The sequence below is a fragment of the Artemia sp. Qi Xiang Cuo genome, chromosome 19 (genome assembly GCF_049724085.1).
Source record: "Artemia sp. Qi Xiang Cuo chromosome 19, ASM4972408v1, whole genome shotgun sequence".
Taxonomy (NCBI): domain Eukaryota; kingdom Metazoa; phylum Arthropoda; class Branchiopoda; order Anostraca; family Artemiidae; genus Artemia; species Artemia sp. Qi Xiang Cuo.
The window spans coordinates 18,873,419-18,892,684 of NC_142812.1; the positions used below are offsets into that span (position 1 = coordinate 18,873,419).

The window sequence follows — 19,266 nt, forward strand, 5'->3', positions numbered from 1 at the left end:
TTATTTGCTGTTTCATAAGCCGTGTCACAGAATCTTCGCTTAGATCGGAATATTTCCTGTTAAAACCACAAAATGTGTTCCCCTTCGTTTGATGTTTATGTTGCTTATCTAGTTTTTGAATGGGACTCTTAACATGATGAAAATCCAATCTAAATACTAATGGATTCCTATTACCTTTTAATGCAGACATACAACATCGTTACAAGAAGACCTAATGCTAGGGCCCCGAAAATTGGTACCATTATCCAGAAAATTCCTGCTTCCGAGTGATCCCTACTCAAAGGGATAATAGTAGAGTCTAAGGGCACCTGGGGATTTGGCCTCTGGGGAGGTTCTCCAGGAGGAGCTTCCTTCATGTCCAACGATAATGGTTCCGACATCTGACTTGATGTATCAAGATGCTAAAATAGAAATTGTACCATGGAGACAAGTTATATGGGCGTCAAAAACATTATCGTACATAAGATACATATTATAAAGGCAGTATTGAATGATGAGTTTGTTATTTGTATCACAAATGATTAACATAATAAAACTGATTAACATTCCTTCGAAAAATGAGTTAACTCCCGGGGAAGATTATTCTTGGAATAATATTCTTGCCCGTTAACAAAGTGATAAAAGGTAATTAACTAAATGATAATATCCGACATCTACGAAGAGGCAGGCAGAGACTTATTTTACTGAGAGGAAGGTGTAAGGAAGGGGCTAAAATTCAAACAAATACAAAAACAAGAAACTAACAGACGTCAGATTTCAGAAACATACTTATCGTAGGCCAAAAATTGGTGTCTTACCATAAACTTTCGTATGACCGAGCCCCTTGACTCGTTTTTACACATTTATACTTACATTGATCTCATAACAAACTTTCAGGGGGACTGGGGTCGTTATTCTATAAAAAAAAATTATTAAATAAAAAAGTCCACATATTTTATTAAATATATAGAACAACATTAAAATATATAAAATTATAAAAGATTCAATTATTATAAATTTATATAAAAAATATTACCAATCTTCATCTGCTCCCAAAGTGGAGCAGCCAAGGATTTAGGACAATTTTAGTGAAGTTTCCTCAAAACAAAGGAAAGACCTACGTCACGAGACAAAAGAAACGTCCAAAGAGACGAGCAACAACACGACCTAGGAAGCGTTGGAGATGTGCTTATTTCAGAAAGTAAAAAACACAAGAATTTTAATGGAAGATATATATAAATTTAACGGTTTGGATATTCATAATTAATTATGGGCCTAACGCTCTAATTCCTTCTACGCATGCAATGGTGAGATTGAATCTATTTATATTATTTGAAAAAAACTACGTTTTCTAAAGAGTTAAAGAGGCTGAGTTACAAGGTCGAACCTTAAAACGTACAGGGATTAGGAGGCACAGTTGAGGGGGCTGCCGCCCCCCAAACCCCCGCTTTCGCAGCCTTTAAATAAAAAAAAAAAATTAAACTGAAAGTAAGGAGCGACATTAAATCTTAAAATGAACAGAAATTATTCCTTATATGAAAGGGGCTGTGCCCTCCTCAACGCCTCGCTCTTTACGCTAAAGTTTGAATTTATCAAAACTCTTTTTTTAAACAAAAAAAACTTTCGCGAAACGAGCGAGGCGTTGAGGAGGGCACTGTTTTCAAAAAACCAAATATAGCCACTTACAATTCATCATCTCTTTTTTTTCTTTTTTTTTAGCCACGCCTACAGGCCACAGTTGGCAACGGATCCAAGGAACTCAGGTCAGAAACGGAAGACATCCCCTTTGCCAAAGAAAAGAAGGAAAAGGCTGACACGTGCTGTAAACAAAAGTCCCAGAAAGAAAATTGTTAGAAAGAAAATAGATTCCCTATCCTAAGATGTCATTACTGCCGGATAAGGACTCCCAACCTTCAATCACCGCCTCATTGAATCTATTAAATGCCGAAAATGTCGATGTGAGTGTCCAGCATGGATACTATGAACAATTTTATCCACAACAACCCCTCTCCGACAATATCCACTTTCAAATTTATTCCAATGAACACTAAATCATATATTTATCGTCATCATTTAGAGATTTGCAAGTAAAATTCCGGAAATCCGATAATACAATGCCGCTTCGGGGCGATGGGTTATTCTATGAAAATTGTATACTACATTATTTATTTCGTCAAATTAGTGTCTACATCAATGGCACGCTGGTGAACATAAGCAACAATCTCTCCAACTACGCAAGATATATGCAATTAATTCTGATGACACCCAAGTCATACGAGGATTTGAGAGGCGCCTCCAATGGATATGAATATATTACTAATACCGATAGTACAGATGCACTTAAAAATGCTACAACTAGTGAATTACATCTAGTTGGAAAAATATATCATGAAATATTTAATATACACCAATGGCTGCCGCCCAATGTTAAAGTGGATATAAAACTAACGCTTGCACCCTCCAATTTCAAATTGAGAAAAGAACTTGCTGGTAATCCCGATGTAAGTCTCTCCCTCACCTCAGCAATACTACATGTACGCAAACAGCAGGTCATGAGTTCTGTTGCTTTGGCCGTGGAAAAACTGAGAGCTAATGGCAACAATATTAAAGTACTTGTTTCTCATACAATCACTAATCAACGACATATTGCAATGGGCTTACGTACCTTCACTGATTCATCCTTTATCAATGGCAAAATACTCTCGAAACTTGAGTCGATATTTGTGATAAGCGCCAGTGCACTAGGATCATGGACTAAATTTCCTCATAAATTCGAGATGTTTATACTTTCATCTCTTGTGTGCAAAGTAAACGGCTTCCCACTCTACAATCTATCTTTTGATAGATCCTATAGAACGTTGTACGAGTTGACCATGCAAACCCTAGATCATGATTCACAACTATTTGAAAATGGTATAACCGAAGATATGTTTGCTAAAACACATGGTATCATTTTACTGGATTTTTCGGGTACGCAGGATATGAGTATATTACGTATGGGGAGTATATGTTTAGAGTGTACATATACCGACCCATTGGCTGAGAGTATCGCACTAATCTCACTATGCCAATATGAAACCTATTGGGAAATCACTCCCGAAGGCAGTGTTCTACTAGACTTAGCACCATGAACACCGGTCAAATAATCAATGTATTTAATATGGATCCCTACATGTCCAAATACAAATCCTAGTGTCTACCATCTGACTATCTTGTAAGAATTCAAAGTGTCAACAATACTTTAATTATTGTTAATAGCAGTCCATCGACTGTGCTGACGGGTCATTGGCTGTGCATCTTTCAAGCAATGAAAACGATTGAATTTTTTGATCCTCTCTGTCTACCCTATACATTCTACTCACCCCACCTCAGCAACTATATTGAGAGCAGTGGGAGAACTATTATTCAAAATCGGAAGAGGGTGCAGTATCTAACGACTAAAAGCTGTGGCTTCCATGCACTACTATATTTTGGGTTCTGATGTCGTGGCTATACTAACAAGCATTCTCTCCACATTTATAGTGACAATCCCCGTCTGAACGACTTTCTAGTTGGAAATATCCTCTCAGAGCTATAGAGTATCGATTTCTGTGCCCTAAAAGTAAAGTGCTTTAAAAATGTTTGTGAATTTGTTTATTTATAAAATTCATATATACAACAATATCTTTAAATCTTCACTTTTATATTTCTTCATCTTCGATGCATAGGTAACTGTCGCGAACCGCTAATGCCGGTAAATAATTTGAATTCACTGTATATTGATCTTGATTGGCTGTAAAGTCAGTGTCACATGTTTTATAGTACGATGTAACTTCACTCTTATCATATCTATTTGTAGAGTCAATTATACTATTTGCATTCATATTATGAAATTCAAAAGTTTCAATCTGTCTATTTGAAGCAATATCACACACAGTGTTTTAAAGTGGTGAATCACATTCGGTAACTGCAAAATAAAAATCCCTTGGTTTATAATCAGAGTAGGCAGTGTCGTCACATCGATGACATATAAACCAAGTTGTCTTGTTAGCCCAACAGTTGAATCTTAGACCAGATTCCTCTTCCCATAATAATTTAAATCCACGACGATACCAATCTCGTAGAGATAAACTGAAATCACGTTTGGGATTCTTTCCAATCATAGCGGGGTAAGTATTCTCCCACTGATCACAGTTATCATAGTGACAATTGGAGCACAGGGGCCCTCTAGGGTGCGAGTCACAGACCTCCTCCAGACATGAATTACATCCTTTAATTTGTAATGCATAGCCTCTATGTAATTTACAAGGATTACATAATTTACACTTTTCACTATAGTCATCAAAAATTGTACAATTCTCACATTGATTCCAACTGCCAAGAGTGTACATGCACAATGTATATATATAGAACATTTTTTGGTTTTCGATGTCAACTCACTCACAGCTAACACGAAACTGATCCTCTCCGTTCAATAAATTCAACGAGAGGTAAATGGAGGAGAGAGGAGTAACTCTGTGCCCTTACCTCTTTCGATTTATGGGGGGAGCCATCTACATTGAATCCATTGGCAATGTTTTCAAAAGTATATTCACAATATGATTCTGCCTTGTCCCAATTAATATATCAATAAATTGAGTATAAGAATTTGAATCACATTTTAAAAGTTTCATACAAAAGTCCAATTGGGGAGAATCAGTCCTCATTATATTGTCAAGTGTTACCTGACAAGAGAATATCCTGAGTTTAAGAGATAAATCGAGAAAATAATTATCCAAGATCAAATGTATTTACATAAACACTAGATTTTATATAATTATCTCTTTATCAATTTTATTAATTTTTCAATCCTTTAACTCTGACTGCTGACTCTAGACTGACCCTGATTCGTTATCCCTAACCAGAAAAGAAAGGAGACATTTTCGATTTCGAAACAATTTTATTGAATAATTACAACAACAACAACAACATCAATAATATAGAGCATGTACAATCAGCGATACTGTTTATTGTCTTCAATATGTTTCACCAATGCAGTTAATGCACATTGAAGTCTATTCACGTGCGCTATATACCCTTGTTTATTAAAACGTAATTGATCTTCCATTCTAAATGTTAACAAGGATATTATAGATTTAACACATGCTATATCCCATTCCAGACATAGCTGCGAACCCGTTACGACCTTCACTAAACTGCTTGGTGCTTTTGCATCCGTATCAGCAGTTCCACTATCAACTTCTAATAGAGTAAACATTCCACTCATCGCCATCAACACAAATATATATCCAAATGAGTAAAGTCAAACTGTTCTTCTTCTTCTCACTCCTTGAATTCTATTCACAGACTAATAAAACTCTAGCAAAAATCCTTTCTTTATATTCACTCCGCCGCTAATATGTAACAAGCCCTCTGATTGGCTGAGAAGGAAACATGTGATCTAACTGTTTCCGGGAAACTCATAACATTTGGCTTGAACAACAACATCAAATACTATTTCTGTATCATCAATAAAACAGAAATGAAAAACATCAAATAAATCGAACAACACACATAACCACCCATGAAAACAGACAAAAAAAATGTGAGAAAGTTCCTTTTTTTCAAATTCTCACTGACAAAAACCATAAAACATCCATAATTTGATGTTGACATCTGAGAAAAACATCAAATAAATCAAACAATACACATAACAATCCGTGAAAACAACCATAAATGTGAGAAAATTCCTGTTTTTCCATGTGAGAAAATTCCTATTTTTTCATTCTCACTGAGAAAACCATATAACAGACATTAATTACGGTTGACATCCATAAATGTGACAAAGTCCCTGTTTTTTAAATTCTCACTGACAAAAACCATTAAACATCCATGAAAACATCAAATAAATCGACCAACACACATAACCATCCAAGAAAACATACATAAATGTGACAAAATTCCTGTTTTTCAAATTCTCACTGACAAAAACCATAAACCACGTGGTTCTCGTGCCAATATATGGTGTTAAAAAAATTTGTAGGTGGCAGCAGGGGTGAGGGACACGAGTATAAGATAGCTTTCTACTAGAGTTGTCGTAAAACTTCAAAAGGGGCTCATCCAATTCGAAATTGAGGGCTTTGTAATAGTCGAAAGTGATTGGAGGTTAACTAACCCCCCTCTCACGCCCACCATTCCTCCAAACACATCCAATCAAGATTTTCAGATAGCCATTTGGTTCAACGTAGTAGAAAGTTCTGGAAATTAGATCTTTGAGGATGACACCCCCCCCCCCAGCACTCAGGGCAAGGGTTGTAAGTTATGCCCTGAGGGCATATAAGATTTTTATTAAAAGTTTTGTCGTAGAAACTTCAAAGGGCTCATTTGATTGGAAATTGAAAGGGCTAGGGCCATTTTTAATAGTTGAAAATTATTGATGAGCGACTACCGCCCCTCTCACGCCAACCATTTCCCCAAACACGTCCAATCACAATTTTGAGATAGCCATGTTGTTTAACGTAGTTGAAAGTTCTGGAAATTCGGTCTTAGAAGATGACAACCACCCTAACAAACGTTAGGGTTTGTTATTTATGCCCCGGGGGCATATAAGGTGTTTATAGAAAGCGTTGTCGTTTCCAAAAGGGCTCATTCGATTGGAAATCGAAAGGCCTAGTGCCCTTTTTAATAGTCGAAAGTGATTGGACGGCTTGACAATTTCATAGTAAACATTCGAAGCGGGTATAATGTATTATTTTTTGTTGTTGTTGCTTAGACCAGGGCACTTCGTATCGAAGGAGTTGTCGTGGGAGCTTCGAAAAGGGCTCATTCGATTGAAAATAGAAAGGGCTGATGCCCTTTTAATAGTCTAAAGTGATTGGAGGGCAACTAATCCCCCTTCCACTACCCCCCTCCCACACCAACCCTCCCATTTCTGCTCTTGAAATTTAACCAAATCAAAATAGCGTAGGTGCATCCAAGCTATCAAAGAAAGTAAACAGATTTTTTTCGAATGGTATCAAGTTTTCTATTTCAGGTAAACTAGAGGAGGTATGAAATTAAACAGTACTATTTGTGTCCAGATTTTTAAAAGGGTGTATGTTGGTAAAAATTGCTGAAAATTTTTCCACGGCATACAAATAGCAGGTCAAACTATAAAGTCTTAAAAAACGAAAAGATTTTAAATATTATTTTCTTTTTCCCTGAAAAGATTATGTCAATAAAAAACGAACAGAAATTAATTTAAAAAAATTTTTCCACAAAATAAGTTTTTCAAAGAAAAGTAAAGAACTCCATTAAACAAAAAATGAGCAAAAAGAAAATCGAATGATCTACCGAGCGTGCAACTACCACAAATCAGTATTAATAGATAAATGAAACCCAAAAACAAAGAGAAATTACAATAAATAACCGAGTCAAACTAAAAAACGAGCAGAAATTAACATAAGTTGGGCGCAAAACCCCTATGCCTTCCCAAGGCCAGAACAAAATTTGCAATTTACTGAAAAAATACAAATGAATGTGCATTGTCAGTTTAATATACATATACTGATACTTAGTAATCAAAATGTTAATATTATTAGACTTATTAAAGTCATAAAAGTAAAAACATTTATATTTTTTCAGTAAAGTGTAAATTTTATTCTAGCCTTGGGAAGACATAGGGGTTTTGCGCCCAACTTATATTAATTTCTGCTCGTTTTGAGTTTGACTCAGTTAATTATTGTACTTTCTGGGTGGCAGTCCCACCCCCAAAATGTTTTCCTGGCTCGTAAAATCGCAACAAAAGTGCCTATAAGCAAATTTTCGATGCGTTTTTTAATTTTTTTACCTCCCCCCCCCCCTTTTCCGAAAAAATAAACCCTTTAACATCAATCCTGGATACGGTTCTGGTGGGACCGATATAATTTTATCTTTTGAGTCTTTAACTACCAAGCTGGAAGAAAATTCGGTTTTTTCGGCCCTTTCCACAATTTAATAAGTTTGCTCTATTAGTAAGTGCGATTATTGTTGTGCTATTCTAAATTTTGTTGTGTTATTCCACTTGTGTTTTTGTAGAGTGGGTCAGAAATAAATTATTATTACTATTATTATAGCTTTGCCCATAGAATTGCAGGGCTCAAGATTATTCCGCAAATTGCTGGTGAGGTTGACCGATGTAAAACTTACTACAGGAGCAAGGAATGCTATACACTACATTAAATAGATCGCCGTAAGCTTTATCTCTCCCAGACTGATTCAAGTCTGACTGATTCAAAATATTTCAATATTATATTTAAACAAAGTTACATTAAGTAAGGCCCAATAGATAAGGTAAAGAGAAGAACTAATTTCGACCCTTTTGACAAAATGACTTCTTGTTTTAATAAAATGTCTTTCTTATAGTGGGAGCAGGACGAAATCGAGCAAAGAAGATTCCAGAATCTCTCAAATATAAATGTCAAATAAAAATAAAAATGTCAAATAAAGGTCTGTCAAATTTATCAACCAAACGATCGTTTTAAATAAGATAATCTTGAGGTATTTCTGTGGATACCTCAGAAATACCTTTGGTAGACAATTCATTAACAGTTTTTCATATCAATTTATATTTAGAGTTGACTTGAAACGCCTGTGTTGTTGGTCTAGGTTTAAGGCCAAAATACTTAGTTTCTTGTATAAAATTTCGTTGTTTCCAGTGCCAAAATAAATAAGAGTTCAACTCTTTCCCTTCTTCAACGTTGCCTTCCCTTCTTATTGGGATACCGACGAAATATTCGCTTCTTTTGTCTTGGTTTTCTTCTTACTGGCTGTAGACGGACCCCTTAACCAAAGGCATGTTTAGAGCGGTGAGTTTTCTAGGGTTTATCTTGATTTCGAAGCTATGAAAAGTGGAACTTCATCATATGGATCTGGGAATCGGAAGGGATATTTCCCCCTTCAGATATATATATATATATATATATATATATATATATATATATATATATATATATATATATATATATATATATATTTGTATAAAATACGTGATGAATACACATTCATTACGCTGCGTTATAGATATGAATCATACTCCCAATAATAGAAAAGTTAAAATTCAGGGCGCGTTAGCACCCTTATAATATTAATAATTTAATTTATTTATTATCCACTATAAAAAAGGAGTGGAGTACAAAAAAAAAAAAAGCAAACTCGCACACTTAACAACTATTTACATAAAACGACGTAAATTATGGTGCGCAGTAAGACCTGCAGATAACAACAGCTTTCCCGCAAGCACAGTCACTTTTTCCCGTAAATCAGGGAGGCCGAATCGCGATGCCGGTTCTGGAACCACGGAGGGAGGTACAAAAGGTAACGAGAAAATTAAAAATAATAAGTTCGGATAGATTTCAGATCTTTAGGCTTCAGAATTGGAAGAAAACCAGATAGAAAAAGAATAGAATGATCGCAAAATAAAGAATATAATTTCCCAATCGGTTTTCTATTGTACCTCCCTCTTTTTTGCAACAATTTTTTAATTTCCTATCTGATTTTTTTTTTTTTTTTTTGCATTTGAAACTGTCAAAGCCCGGATTGTTTTGAGATTATTAGTAATGTGAAGACCAAGCCACCGAAAAGAAGAGACGCAGGGTATATAGAAAAAACCACAGTTAAGAGGGAGGCTCGCACTCGAATTAAATGAAGTATATTCGCACTTATCAACGTTCAACATAAGCCCAATCCGTCTGAACTGGGAACATGCATAACATATCTTTTGTCATCTTCGTTCTTTACTAACATTTGAAAAAAAAAGCTTTTATTTTACTTTGAGACGTATTCCCCATCCCAACCCGATCTTTCTTTCTAAAAAACCATAGTTAAGAGGGAGGCTCGCACTCGAATTAAATGAAGTATATTAGCACTTATCAACGTTCAACATAAGCCCAATCCGTCTGAACTGGGAACATGCATAACATATCTTTTGTCATCTTCGTTCTTTACTAACATTTGAAAAAAAAAAAGCTTTTATTTTACTTTGAGACGTATTCCCCATCCCAAATCCCTAGACCACATAATTTGTTGATTTTTGACACTTTTTCGAAGTTGCCCCACCCCCGCCAAAAAAAGGAGAAAAAAAATACTGCATGTTTGTCTTGTTGGAATCGAAAGAAATAATAAAGAGACTAAACAAACTATTATATTTATGTGACTGCAACAGCAGTGGAATTAAATAAAATGTACTTAACCAATAGATAAAATGTATCATACAAATGATATAATTATTTTGGTTCTATGTACTCCACTTCATAAAAAGAGGTTTTAACCAAAGCTGTGATATTATTTTTTAAACAACATGCTCCAGATTTAATGGACCAATTTAAAAAAGAATCCCGTCCACCTTTCTTAAAACCATTTTCTATTAACATTTTAAAAAGAGGTTCCAACTTCATAAAAAGAGGTTACAACCAAAGGTGTGATATTATATGTTAAAACAACATGGTTAGGCAACATGTTCCAGATTTAATGGACCAATTTACAAAAAAAACCGTCCAATTTTTCTTAAAACACTTTTCTGGTAACATTTTAAAAAGAGGTTCCAACTTCATAAAAAGAGGTTCCAACCAAAGGTGTGATATAATTTGTTAAAACAACATGGTTAGGCAACATGTTCCAGATTTAATGGACCAATTTACAAAAAAAACCGTCCAATTTTTCTTAAAACACTTTTCTATTAACATTTTAAAAAGAGGTTCCAACTTCATAAAAAGAGGTTCCAACCAAAGGTGTGATATTACTTGTTAAAATAACATTTTTAGGCAACATGTTCCAGATTTAATGGACCAATTTACAAAAGAATCCCGTCCACCTTTCTTAAAACCATTTTCTACTAAAATTTTAAAAAGAGTTTCCAAATTCATAAAAAGAGGTTACAACCAAAGGTGTGATATTATTTGTTAAAACAACATGGTTAGGCAACATGTTCCAGATTTAATGGACCAATTTACAAAAGAATCCCGTCCACCTTTCTTAAAACCATTTTCTATTAACATTTTAAAAAGAAGTTCCAACTTCATAAAAAGAGGTTACAACCAAAGGTGTGATATTACTTGTTAAAACAACATTTTTAGGCAACAAGTTCCAGATTTAATGGACCAATTTACAAAAAAAAATCCCGTCCACCTTTCTTAAAACCATTTTCTATTAACATTTTAAAAAGAAGTTTCAACTTCATAAAAAGAGGTTACAACCAAAGGTGTGATATTACTTGTTAAAACAACATTTTTAGGCAACATGTTCCAGATTTAATGGACCAATTTACAAAAAAATCCCGTCCACCTTTCTTAAAACCATTTTCTATTAACATTTTAAAAAGAGGTTCCAACTTCATAAAGAGGTTACAACCAAAGGTGTGATATTATTTGTTAAAACAACATGGTTAGGCAACATGTTCCAGATTTAATGGACCAATTTACAAAAAAAACCGTCCAATTTTTCTTAAAACACTTTTCTGGTAACATTTTAAAAAGAGGTTCCAACTTCATAAAAAGAGGTTCCAACCAAAGGTGTGATACAATTTGTTAAAATAACATGGTTAGGCAACATGTTCCAAATTTAATGGACCAATTTACAACAAAAAAACCGTCCAACCTTTATTAAAAACCTTTTCTGGTAACATTTTAATGAGTTCTGCCAAATGGGTGGAAATATTGTCTTTCTTTTATTTTATTTTCTTATTTGTAAAAAAAAATGCAAGAAAAATAAAATCGATACAACTTCAGATCTATTATTACTCAAGTAAGAAAAAAGTCCAAAGTTGAACTTCATTCGATTCATCCCTCTATTTTGAACTAGTAGGATCTTGTTCCCCGAGGAAATACATCTACTAGCAGATTTCAAAAGGAAAAAGAACCCTGATAAATCAATAGACTCCCGTAATATGTGAATTGGGATGGGGAAAGGTGCATTTAATTTAAAATCTAAAGACATTAAATAAAGCCGTGTGTACAAGTTCGAAGTTTCCAAAGGAAATTCCCGGGCCGTCTCAGGTTTTTTTTCTCATTGATTGGTGCTTGACAAGACAGGCTTACAAAGAGTAACGCGTCATTCATTAGAGCGCATTTTTGTTTAGAAATGAATAGTTTTCGTAGGGTAAATAATCAATTCAGGACAAACTTTATAAACTAGAACTGTATATTTTCTACTATTGATTTTTTCTTTCCATTTCTGAAATTTCTAAAACTAGATAGATTTTTTTCTAAGTGATTGGTGCTTGATAAGCCGGGTTTATAGAGTAACGCGTCCTTCATTAGAGCACATTATTCCTCAGAAGTTTGTAGGGTAAAGAATCAATCCAGGACAAACTTTATAAAGTAGAACTTTCTATTTTCTACTGTTGATTCTTTCTTTCCATTTCTAAAACTAGATAGTTTTTTTTTCTAATTGATTGGTGCTTGCCAAGACAGGCTTACATAATAACGCGTCGTTCATTAGAGCGCATTATTCTTTAGAAATTTATAGGGTAAAGAATCAATCCAGGGCCAACTTTATAAAGTACAACTTCCTATTTTCTACTTTTGATTTTTTCTTTCAATTTCTAAAACTAGATAGTCTTTTTTCTAATTGATTGGCGCTTGACAAGCCAGGTTTACATAATAAAGCGTCGTTCATTATACCGCATTATTCTTTAGAAATTTGTAGGGTAAAGAATCAATCCAGGGCCAACTTTATAAAGTAGAACTTTCTATTTTCTACTATTGATTTTTTCTTTCCATTTCTAAAATTAGATGGATTTTTTTTTCATTGATTGGTGCTTGACAAGACAGGCTTACAGAGCAACGCGTCCTTCATTAGAGCACATTATTCTTTAGAAGTTTGTAGGGTAAAGAATCAATCCAGGACAAACTTAATAAACTAGAAATTTATATTTCCTACTATTGATTTTTTCTTTCCATTTCTAAAATTTCTAAAACTAGATAGATTTTTTTCTCATTGATTAGTGCATGACAAGACAGGCTTACAGAGTAACGCGTCCTTCATTAGAGCGCATTATTCTTTAGAAATTTGTAGGGTAAAGAATCAATCCAGGACAAACTTTATAAAGTAGAACTTTCTATTTTCTACTATTGATTCTTTCTTTCCATTTCTAAAATTTCTAAAATTAGATAGGTTTTTTTCTCATTGATTGGTGCTTGACAAGACAGGCTTACAGAGTTACGCGTCCTTCATTAGAGCGCATTATTCTTTAGAAATGTGTAGGGTAAAGAATCAATCCAGGGCCAACTTTATAAAGTAGAACTTTCTATTTTCTACTATTGATTTTTTCTTTCCATTTCTAAAATTAGATAGGTTTTTTTCTCATTGATTGGTGCTTGACAAGACAGGCTTACAGAGTTACGCGTCCTTCATTAGAACGCATTATTCTTTAGAAATGTGTAGGGTAAAGAATCAATCCAGGGCCAACTTTATAAAGTAAAACTTTCTATTTTCTACTGTTGATTCTTTCTTTCCATTTCTAAAATTTCTAAAATTAGATAGGTTTTTTTCTCATTGATTGGTGCATGACAAGACAGGCTTACAGAGTTACGCGTCCTTCATTAGAACGCATTATTCTTTAGAAATGTGTAGGGTAAAGAATCAATCCAGGGCCAACTTTATAAAGTAAAACTTTCTATTTTCTACTGTTGATTCTTTCTTTCCATTTCTAAAATTTCTAAAATTAGATAGGTTTTTTTCTCATTGATTGGTGCTTGACAAGACAGGCTTACAGAGTTACGCGTCCTTCATTAGAGCCCATTATTCTTTAGAAATTTGTAGGGTAAAGAACCAATCCAGGACAAACTTAATAAACTAGAACTTTCTATTTTCTACTGTTGAATTTTTCTTTCCTTTTCTGAAATTTCTAAAACAAGATAGGTTTTTTTCTCATTGATTGGTGCTTGACAAGACAGGCTTACAGAGCAACGCGTCCTTCATTAGAGCACATTATTCTTTAGAAATTTGTAGGGTAAAGAACCAATCCAGGGCAAACTTTCTATAAACTAGATATGTATATTTCCTACTATTGATTTTTTTCTTTGCTTTTCTGAAATTTCTAAAACAAGATAGATTTTTTTCTCCGTGATAGGTGCTTAACAAGACGAGCTTATAGAATAATGGGTCGTTCATTAGAGCACATTATTCCTCAGAAGTATGTAGGGTAAAGAACCAATACAGGATAAACTTAATAAACTAGAAATGTATATTTCCTACTATTGAATTTTTCTTTGCTTTTCTGAAATTTCTAAAACAAGATAGGTTTTTTTCTCATTGATTGGTGTTTAACAAGACGAGCTTATAGAATAATGCGTCGTTCATTAGAGCACATTATTCCTCAGAAGTTTGTAGAGTAAAGAACCAATCCAGGATAAACTTTATAAACTAGATATGTATATTTCCTACTTTTGATTTTTTCTTTCCTTTTCTGAAATTTCTAAAACAAGATGGGTTTTTATTCTAAGTGATTGGTGCTTGACAAGACAGGCTTATAGAGTAACGCGTCCTTCATTAGAGCATATTATTCTTTAGAAATTTGTAGGGTAAAGAATCAATCCAGGACAAACTTTATAAAGTAGAACTTTCTATTTTCTACTATTGATTCTTTCTTTCCATTTCTAAAACTAGATAGTTTTTTTTCTCATTGATTGGTGTTTGACAAGACAAGCTTACATAGTAATGCGTCGTTCATTAGAACGCATTATTCCTCGGAAATTTGTAGAGTAAAGAACCAATCCAGGACAAACTTTCTATAAACTAGAACTGTCTATTTCCTACTATTGATTTTTTCTTTCTGTTTCTGAAATTTCTCTTATCTATTATAAAGAGAGTTGTTTAAGCATTCTAAAAAAATCTCTAAGCTCTATTTTCTTCTATTTACATTCCTAAACTTTCTTGAGGCTGGTGAATGAAACTTCTATGTATTTTCATGATTCGTCGTTTTGAATTGTTTCTGAAAGTCCTATTCACCTCACTCTATTACTACCTTTACATTAACAAAGAAAGTTCGTATAGAAAGCATTGCTCACCTTAAAGAAACAGTAAGTCATCCTGCAAAATATTCTTAATATTTTATCGATTTATTTATTTATTTTTATTTAATATACTTTTTCCGTTTTTTTACTTAATTTTTTAATTCTATTTAAAGACTTAATATGCTTTATCTATTCCATTATTAAGACCTCGTTTCTAATTTAAAATTTCAGAACTATATAATTTTAGAGGGGACGGAAAAAGACAGAAAGCCTAAAATTTTGTGCAATCAAAATGGGTATCATGGCAATGCTGGCCAGAAAAATGAAATTTCTTAATCATTCTGAACTTGAATAAGTTTAAAAAGAATAACATCATTTATCACTGAAGATGTGAATACATACCTATATTAGGATGCTGTAGATACCTGCATATTCTCCCTTCTCTCTCGAGTTTTTGAAAATCTGCAAAACAGGATTTGTTTATAATCCGAAAACCAGATAAATAAAATAAAAATGTTTTTGCGAGCCATACCGTGTTGTTAATACGTTTTTATTTCTAGTTAGTTGATTGTTTTTACTGCTGGGGCTTTTTTATCACAAAATTTTTTACAATTTAGTTGAGAATGCAATTATTTTGCAGAATTTCAAAAATTCGAGAGGGAAGAGAGAATAAGCAGGAAGCTACAGTATCCTGGTATATATAGATGCCAAATGAGTAGACAGTTGACATATCGTGTCAATACTGGCCAGAAAAGTGAAACTTCTGACTCAATCTAAACTTAAAATAAGTTTAAAAAGAATAACAATATCCACCACTGAAGATGCGAATACATACCTATATTAGGATGTTGCAGCTTCCTGCATATTCTCCCTTCTCTCTCGAGTTTTTGAAAATCTGTAAATAATCGCATATTTAACTAAATTGCGCGAATTTTTGTAATAGTATAATAACAATAATAATAATAACAATAAACAAGCTCCAGCAGTAAAAACCGAGAAAAATACATAAAATTAACAACCTAGAAATAAAAATGCATTAGCAAACACAATGGCTCGTAGACACAGTTTTTTTTTATTAGACTTTTTAAATAAAATCTCACCTAAATAATCTGCTAACTATAACTGTTCTTGCTGTTAAAACTAACTTAAAAATAATTAACTTTTCTAAATGATGTTATTCGTATGTTCCACTGAAAATAGCAACTTTGGAACAGTTTTGAGGCGGAGGGGCAGATCCCTACGCCACCCTCTGGGAAGAAGCTTTATCTTTTAACATCATTCAATACACACATCGTTTCCACCCTCGAAACGCTCATTATTCTATCGTTTCCAAGGAAACAACTTCAAGTATAAAATTACAGCACCTTAGCTTAGAGGGGAAAAAAGTTTCTGACAAATACGTTTCAACTAAGCCTGGATATCAAATTTACCAGATAATGAAAATCTTTTGAAACACTTTTCTCATATGGGCTCCATTTGATTCCATCTACCAGGAAAAATACGTAGTTTGGGATAAACATAACAGGAAATCAGAAAGACACTACATACCAATAGGAGGCATTTAAATTACAAAGGACAATGAAAATGCAGTATAATTGTTTACATTGGTTAAATATAAACTTATACAGCCAAATATATTTTAAAATTAGGAAAAACGGAGAATTCATGTATTAAAAGACCTCCAAATGTAATTATATAGTTTTCGGTAGCAGTTGGCACGCTACCAAACAGCTTATGAAGGTGTAGTTGTCTTTTGGAATCAACAGATAGTTAATGTTGGAGATTTTATAGATAAAAAGCGTTGTCAAACTTAAATAATTGGTTTTGCTTATTTATTTTTACGCTTTAACAAGGCAACAGTGACGGGAATGTGATATTGCCCTAAAAACTTCAAATTTCTGAAACGAATAAAGGAAACATGTTATAAATTTTTTTTCTTCGTGTATGAACAGACCTAAGATGGTTCTCATTTTGATGTACTTGATGCTTCCAGAGCTCACTGAAGGCAATGTGGGTTTTATATAGCGCGTAATGTAAAGTGAATTTTTTTCTTATCATAATTTATTGTTATTAATTTATTTTATTCATACATAACCATATATAAAACCTCACTGTATATAACCATATCAAGGCCCTCCCTCGCTTAGTTAGCTTACATGTTTGTTACAATATCAGTTAGAGAGGTTCACACTGTATAAGGAGTGAATTATAAGGAGCATAAGGAGTGAATAAAAATAAATTAAATAAATAAGTGAATTATTATAATTTGCATTTTTCAGATGAAGTTGATTAAGTACCGTCAATACCAACGACCTATCAACTCACATCTTGACGGGTATGATCAGATCCACCCTATTTGGGTGTGCTCTAACTGGTTGCCCCAATTCGAGGTCGAATAAAACATTTTGCGTCCAAAAACATTGAAATTTTAGTAATTACAAGCTCAAAAAGTGAAAAAAATAGAAATTAAAATAATTATCAATTTATCCCACTCTAAATCGAAGATTATAAAAGATAAGTACATAAACTAAAAAAAACCTCAAACAAATCAAACAAAAAAATAATTTACGAAAAAAGAAACACACACAAAAGATCTAGAGTCTAGAAAAATAACTTAAAGAATGCATAAAAAATAATAACAAAAAAATAAGATCTCGAGCGTTTACAACTTTCTGAAAAAGGGAATATGCTATGAATGAACAAAGGTTATATACATAAATTAGTTAATAACTAAATCAATGATAAATAAGAATAAAACAGAGGAATACTTAGAAAGAAATAATAGAGGAATAAAAGAGAAAGGAAAAAAATAATAGAATTTACCAATATTGTGCATAACGAAATGGAAACAAACCTCTGGCAGACAATTTTTTCGTATTGATGATCTTCGCTGCAAATTCTAATCCTGTTGCTTTTTGTACGCATCGTTTTACTATCGAAAAGGCTCCCCTACAAAAAAACGAGCGATATAGGAGTAATAAGGTTAATAGGGCGAAAACGGGGCAGCAGAGCCATAGGAGTTAAACTGCATAGTAACTTAAGGGTTATTAGTAAGTTTGGTTTTCTTATATTTTCATAATTAAGTCAATTTTTTTAGTGAAATTTGATCTGGCACTCACAGCAAGGGGAAACCTTCATCACAGAACGTATCATAGTCCTCTCGTTGCTTACAGGGAATATTTTGGTAGTAGTTCGAAATCCCTCGAAAATTCCGACATTCTCTGCATTCAAAAGCAATTTAAGCATCATAATTCAAAATTATCGAGGAAGTCCGCCCTTGACAAACTTCCTGACTTCCGTACAGAGTTTTATATAGATTTACTTAGCGTGACAGGTTAGAAAGAGAACGTTATAATAATAAACCTACAACCAGTCCTTTTTAATTGAAAGTCAAATTAATCAGATTTCCCCGGATAATTCTGTAATTGGATTGCAATTTTCTTGTTTGACAAACTGACATCCAAAGAGTATATGAGTGGAAAGTGGTGCTTGTGTTGAATAGTACAATCCTCAGCGCTATCTAAAGTTTGGCAACTTCGTCCGAGATGGAAAACGAAATTCTGTCCCCAATAGGCCTACCAGCTTCCATAGTCAACTGACATAGCCTACTTAATCTATCAAGATTTTCCCTAAGATTACACAGCAATTTCCCCTTTAATGCTCTAAAATCGCAGACTGATGATAATAACCATACAATTTTCTACTTATTTTTAATGGTCACCAAACGCTACATTGTCAGTGGCGCTAGTAGTTTTTAATTCTTATCTTACAATATACTCTTTGCTTACGAGGCTTAGGAACCTTATAAGTTTTCAATCTTCTTCGCTAACTACTAAATGGCATTATCAAGCTGGATTGCTATACTGTTGCAAAAACTTCAAATAAACCTGGAACTGAAAACTTTACTTTAAAAAGATATACTGACACAAGCAACGGAGAAAACACGAAAAGAAAATAAACAATTTGACTGATAGTATTAATAAGCAATATTGGCTAACAACAGTGGCTTCAATGGGGCTAGGGGGCAGGGAAGGCATATGCCCCTCTGAATTTTATAAAATACACTCTTTTATGCCTTTTCATTGAACAATGCCCTTTCATCGAAGATTGAAGGGGAATTTTACTGAAAAAAAAACAATTTGCCCCCTCCCCCAGTTTTGATATATACATTTGCGCATCCCTCCAAAATTTTCATGTATTGACACCACTTGCCAATTGAATTATAAAGACCTGGATAGTGTAAATGTTCACGTTCTTTAACAAACCAGCCATCAAAACAGGGAACTCCGATTACAAAAAATGTTCCACAATTTCTCCAACCAGATCATCTCTTGTAATTACAAATTCTCCGTATTTCATT

At 33.5% G+C, this 19,266-nt stretch overlaps 2 protein-coding genes across 8 annotated transcripts in view; both read right to left on the reverse strand.

Moving 5' to 3' along the window:
• The window catches only part of LOC148940575 (tyrosine-protein phosphatase Lar-like), a 42,725-nt gene extending 38,883 nt beyond the window's left edge, over positions 1 to 3,842 (reverse strand). The window contains 2 exon segments of the mRNA XM_089105524.1: positions 175 to 401; positions 3,702 to 3,842. Of these exon segments, the coding sequence (XP_088961650.1) occupies positions 175 to 401; positions 3,702 to 3,842 (368 nt within the window).
• Positions 1 to 19,266, reverse strand: part of CaMKII (Calcium/calmodulin-dependent protein kinase II) — a 234,429-nt gene that overhangs the window by 188,418 nt on the left and 26,745 nt on the right. For 6 of the 7 annotated variants that reach the window (XM_089105597.1, XM_089105596.1, XM_089105595.1 and 3 more), the window contains exons 3-4: positions 17,761 to 17,855; positions 15,742 to 15,801 (exon numbers count right to left, since the gene is read on the reverse strand). In XM_089105597.1, the coding sequence (XP_088961723.1) occupies positions 15,742 to 15,801; positions 17,761 to 17,855 (155 nt within the window). Of the gene's footprint in view, positions 1 to 15,308; positions 15,369 to 15,741; positions 15,802 to 17,760; positions 17,856 to 19,266 lie in introns of all 7 variants that reach the window. The other variant, XM_089105592.1, reaches the window with a different exon arrangement.